The sequence below is a fragment of the Grammomys surdaster genome, unplaced genomic scaffold (genome assembly GCF_004785775.1).
Source record: "Grammomys surdaster isolate TR1022 unplaced genomic scaffold, NIH_TR_1.0 350, whole genome shotgun sequence".
NCBI classification, from domain to species: Eukaryota; Metazoa; Chordata; class Mammalia; order Rodentia; family Muridae; genus Grammomys; species Grammomys surdaster.
In genome coordinates this window covers 34,012-39,907 of record NW_021604769.1, presented here as the reverse complement: position 1 = coordinate 39,907, position 5,896 = coordinate 34,012, and the positions used below count along the sequence as shown (strand labels likewise).

Below are 5,896 nucleotides of genomic sequence, written 5' to 3'. Positions count from 1 at the left end.
GTACCTCAGGGCTATTTTACCATGCTGATTATTTTTGTGATTTATAGGCATCATAGCTGGGTGAGGCTGTTGGTTGCCTCCTTCTTTTGGAAGCTTACATAGTTTGTTTTTCTCAGGTTCACCAACATGCTCTTCTGTCTTCAGGACAGTTGCATGATGTCTTCATAATTACTGTTTTATAACTTCTGCTATCTGGCAGGTCAAGTTGTTCTCTCAACATATTTTCCTTTCAAACTCCATATAGAATTGTCAGGTCAAACATAAATTTTCCTCAAGGATGTAACTGCAACTACAGAGAAGTTATAGATTAATATATTGAAAATGTAATGAGACAATTCTGCATCTTTATCCAAGAAACTGGTCTGTTTGACTCTTCAAGCCTTCAGAAAAAGTTATTTCCTTAATGAAAAACCATGAATATACCTTATTATGTTTATATTTAGTTTTTTTAATCTCACTAAAATGTTTATTTACTTTATTTTAGTTGTTTTGTTGTTGTTTTGCTTTGATTTAGTTTGATTTGGTTGTGGTTTATAGTTTCTTACTTACATACAAAATCTTTGCTCATACCCCCCCCCATTACCTTTTCTTATCTCCCTCCCACTCCTGATGAAACCTTCTTTTTCCTATCTAGTTCTCCTCTTACTTTCCTGTGCTTTGGTGTAACAAGGATGTTCTGCAAGTGGTCACAGCTATGAGTGTTTATAATTACAATAGGCACATCACATCCAAAATAAACAGTATTTTATAGTACTCTTCCTCATGCTCTGCCTCTTACACTCTTTCCACTTACTCTTCCACAATGTTTCCTGGGGCTCAGAATAGGTGATATAGATGCCCTAGTTAGAGATGAGCACTAAAAAGCCCTTTACTTTCAGTGCTTTTGTGAATAATGAGCCCCTGCTTTGACCACCATCCATGACTAAAAGAGGCTTCTTTAACTAAGGCTCAGAGATACAGAAGTCTATGGGTATAAATATACAATTTAGACAGCAGTAGGGCTAGATGTTTATTTAGGAATACATCAGCAGTTAATTTCCATTAAAGAACCATGACTCTCCTAGTCATAGATGTTTGATGAGTTTTACAGTACCACACATGTATTCTGTTCCATAAAGCAAGTTCAGATTCAGACATAAAATGGTTGGTTTTTTGGAACAGGCATGCCACTATTGCACTAGTGGACATATCTTGCCTAAAAGTTGATATTGTAGCACCCAGGAGCCAAACCTGAGTTATAGTAGAGATTTTTTAAAGTACTTCTTTTTTTCTAGTAAATATACTTTCATATATTAGCCTAGTATTAAATGACTTTACTATCTCCACTAACAATTTATTAAATTATTCCCTCAGGATAATTGGATTATCTAAAGCTAATAATGATCTTGATCCTTCCCTTATAGTTATGTTTAATTTCTTTTCATGCCTTTTTTTCTAGCCTGGGTCTCAAAAACTATTCAATATATACATATATTCAGTATATGTGTGTTTATATTCAGTTATGTATATATATTCATTAGTATATATTCTATAATATATATAATACATATTATATAATATATATGCAATTACTTAAGGATTCTTGCACTATATCTTCATTTATAAACACTTCTTATGACTTGTTGAGAGTGATGATGTTCACAGAAATGTTATGAACCCATTTACCAGGGTAACATCATTTCTCCCCATTCATGTTTTCCCAAGAAAGATTATCAATGTTTATCAAAAAATGTTTGGTATTTTTTGAAATGATATTGCTGTAATATTTCAATGTGGAAAATTATATCAACTAGTTTTCCAATGTCAAAAATGCTTTTATTCAATGGATAAATGTAACTTGGTAGTCATTACCTAGAAAAATTTATTTCCCTTTATATTGCCTTTTTCTTGCAAAGATAATTTATGGGAGGCTCCCTTTTCTTCATTTAATTTACCCCATCCCTAGACAAGAAATATGGCACACTGAGTTTATGACTCTGAAAACACCCTGGCAAGCTTTGTTCCTTATCATCTAATAAAACTGAGCCTGTTGAAGCTTGTGATCCACTCTCCAACAGAACCTCATACATGACCACCATCTGTTGCCAAGAGTAACTGGAACTGTAAGCCAATCTACTTGCTTTGGGTCTTCATTCAATATCTAAAAGTGATAATATGGTGCCCACATCATACACTTTGTTTTTAATTTATCAGTTAAATGAAAACCTAGAAAGAAAAGTAATAGGCATTTACTGATGTTGTCTTCGATCTCGGTAATCATGACTGGATTTAAGATGTTTGCAATTATAGTCCCAAATTGGCGTTTTAACTTTCTTTCTCATATTGAACTTATTTTATGTTATCTTAACCTTGTGAAATAAATTGGTGATTTTTTTAATAATTCATTAATGAAGGAGGAGTGTTCATAGGTTCTACCCCTTACTAGGGAGCTATTATCAATCGATACCTACTTGGAGGGAGAGCAACTAATTCCTCTAGAAGTATGTACAATGATTGGACTCTCTGTCCCAGTGAATGGCCCAACTCCTATAAACACATATGTGAGACTTATTGGATTTAGTAGGTTGTTTGGCTTTGGTTTGTTTGTTTGTTTATTTGTTTGTTTGTTTGTCTGTTTGTTTTTAAGAAGAGAACATGAAGTCAGGAGGGGAATATTTGGGGCGAATATAAAGGAAAAGGAGGAGAAATAGTAGAAATAATATCATACGAAGTTCTCAAAGAGTTAAAATCAATATTCATTAAAATTGGAGCTAATTTCTCCATAAATATGTCCTAAATTTTACATGCAATGTATGTAAATCAAGTGCTTTATGATATTTTAAAATGTTAGGTCAAAATTATTTAATGCTTTGAAATATTTTAATCTTTCCAAGGCACACACACACACACTCACACACACACACACAAATGTCCATAAACAGATATGCATTCATATATTAATAACACTCTAGATGTTTAGTCAACTTAGTCAATATTGTTTAAAAATTAATATTGAGATCAATTGAAAAATAAAACTATAATACAAAGTACCATTGTTCACCCAACATTAGCTACTGTTAATTAAAGGTAAGAAGAAAGTAATTTTACTTCAACATTTAGATCTGCCAGGAAAATAAGTTTGAAAAAGTAGTGGGCTACATAAAATTTCTCCAGCAGAATACAACAAGAGCTCAAAATTATCAATTATTAGGCTTTTTTGTAAGAGTATAAGTCAAAGTAATCCATTCTTATTTCAGATTTCTTTATCTCTGCTCTAGGAAAGATGAAATAGACAAAGTTAACAGACGCTAGGATATTTTTAAAAAATCATTGTTGGCAACTGAAGAAAATTCCAAAAATCATTCACAAATCAAATCATGAGACACACTGATGTTGCCACAGGTAGGCAATTTCCTGAAAAGACAAATGTCAAAATCTAAGAACATTAAAAATAATAAGGTTATGTTTCTCTTACCAAAAAAATAAAACACTTCTAGACACATATTTTCCTTAAGAAAACATCAATTTCATGAGTAAGTAGGGATACAGGAACATGAATATATATCAATAGCAATAAATACTAGCACATCCATCACATAAAGTTCATTGTCAATACTCAAATTCAGTAATTTTGTTCCTAGAAATATGTCATATAGAAATTGTGACATGAATTATTTGCAGCAGAGGTGAGATATAGCCAGCTCTAGCTCAACACTAACAGCAGAACAGGTGAACACTGAGAGGGGAGCAGTAAGATGCAAAGATACTGATGAATGATGTGGGACCACCAAGCCCTGGACTCCACCTAATCTATCTGTGATGAGGAAAACACAACAAGTAATCTTGATCACTGAAAATTATTTAAAACTTTTGACAGAGCTGATATATTTTATCAATTTTCATTAAATTTGTAAACTTTACAAAGAAAATAATATTTCCACATTCTTTGGTAAAAATATCTTACATGACAATAAGTCAATGGTGGAAAAGGTGGAGTAGTAAGGAGGGTGAAAGGTCAAAGTGAGGCATAGAATTAACTTACAGAAAGATTAGATAGAAATATAAGGTTAGATCCAGATTTTCAGTCGCAATTACTAATGAATGTATCTTCATTAAACTATAGAGCATAAGGAACAACCAGAAAAGAAAATAAGCATATTTTTCATTTTTGTTAACTGGTACATTAATAAAATAACAAGCAGTTGCTGAGAGTGGATCTGTTCAAAAGCAGTTTCTAAAAAATAATCAGTGAAAGTAAGTAAGGTTTAACCTTTAAATGCCGTTAAATATGTCTTGGAAAAATATAATCTTTGAGGGACAAGAGAAGTAGTCTACTCAGTAAAGTACTCTCATACAACTATAGGAACTTGACTTTAGATCTCCAGAAACCATATAAAATTAAACCCAAACATTGTGGTGCACAATTATAAACCCAGAACTGAGACAGACAAATCACTGCTAGTCACTTTAGCTGAAACATCAAGTTCCAAATAAAGTGAAAGCAAAAGATGAACAACACCTGATGAACATCACCCAGAGTTGGCCATCAGCTATCACATACACACATAAACATGCATGTACATGTACCTGTACACACCTGCCCCAAATACACATAAACATGCACATATGTGTGCAAAGGAAAGTATTCTTTGAAGTGATTAAAAACAAATATAACATTTCTAAAAACAAATCAAAATGAACTTATTTTCTCTGCTATTTTTTCCTTTGACAATTTCAGCTGATATTGGATTCCAACTAACCATGGAACACAGTAATGACACAAAAGTGACTGAATTTATTCTCCTGGGATTTGCTGGTCAACATGAGTCTTGGCACATCCTCTTTGTGGTATTCCTAGTCATTTACGTAGCCACCTTAGTGGGCAACATTGGCATGATCCTGCTCATCAAACTTCACTCTTCACTGCACACACCCATGTACTTTTTCCTGCAGCATTTGGCTTTCGTGGACCTCTGTTATTCCTCTGCCATCACTCCCAGGACATTGCAAAATTTTGTGAGCACAAAACCGTCCATCTCCTTCACAGGCTGCATAGCTCAATTACTGGTCTATGGTATCTTTGTAACCAGTGATTGTTTCATCCTGGCTGCTATGGCTGTAGACCGCTATGTGGCCATCTGTAACCCACTGCGCTATCCTATTATCATGTCCCAAAGACTCTGCATATTGCTGCTGCTTGGGTCATACACTATGGGCTTCCTAAATGCCACTGTAAATACAAGTTTTACTTTCTTATCAAACTTCTGCAAATCCAATGCCATTAATCATTTTTTCTGTGATGTACCACCAATTCTTGCTCTCTCTTGCTCCAGTATTGATCTGAATATCATGGTGCTGACAATCTTTGTGGGGTTTAACTTGACATTCACTGTGTCTGTTGTCATTCTTTCCTACACATTTATCTTGGTTGCCATCCTAAGGATGTCTTCAGCTGCAGGAAGGAGAAAAGCTTTCTCCACATGTGCATCCCATATGACCGCTGTCACCATATTCTATGGAACACTCTCATACATGTATGTACTTCATGGGACCAACAAATCTCAAGAGCAAGAGAAGGTGGCTTCTGTGTTCTATGGTATTATGATTCCAATGTTAAACCCCCTCATCTACAGCCTAAGAAACCAGGATGTGATAGAAGCACTGAGGCACATAGGAAACAAATGTTTCTAGTGGAAAATGAGGTGTACATGTCAACATAGCTCAACAAGCAAGACATCAGTGTTCTATCCTTGATCAGCTTGAGATGTAGCAAATGTTTATGTAACACAAAGGCACTCTTTAATTGTTGATGACACATGAAATACCACAAAACAATTAAATTATGAAATAAATAAGCTTGTTTTATTAGTGCTTTGAAGTAAACCTAAGATTTCTTAAAAATCTAATCAAATATTCT

General features: G+C 33.9%; 1 protein-coding gene across 1 annotated transcript; it reads left to right on the top strand.

The window, feature by feature from the left end:
• The first annotated feature begins 4,740 nt into the window (after positions 1 to 4,740).
• Positions 4,741 to 5,670, top strand: LOC114631081 (putative olfactory receptor 5AK3). Its single transcript, XM_028779382.1, has one exon. It carries the CDS (start codon positions 4,741 to 4,743, stop codon positions 5,668 to 5,670), a length of 930 nt encoding a protein of 309 aa, XP_028635215.1.
• Positions 5,671 to 5,896: the final 226 nt, after the last annotated feature.

What these genes read in the sequence shown, in the direction of transcription:
- LOC114631081 (XM_028779382.1), top strand. Translation starts at nt 4,741, where the DNA reads ATGGAACACAGTAATGACACAAAAGTGACTGAATTTATTCTCCTGGGA.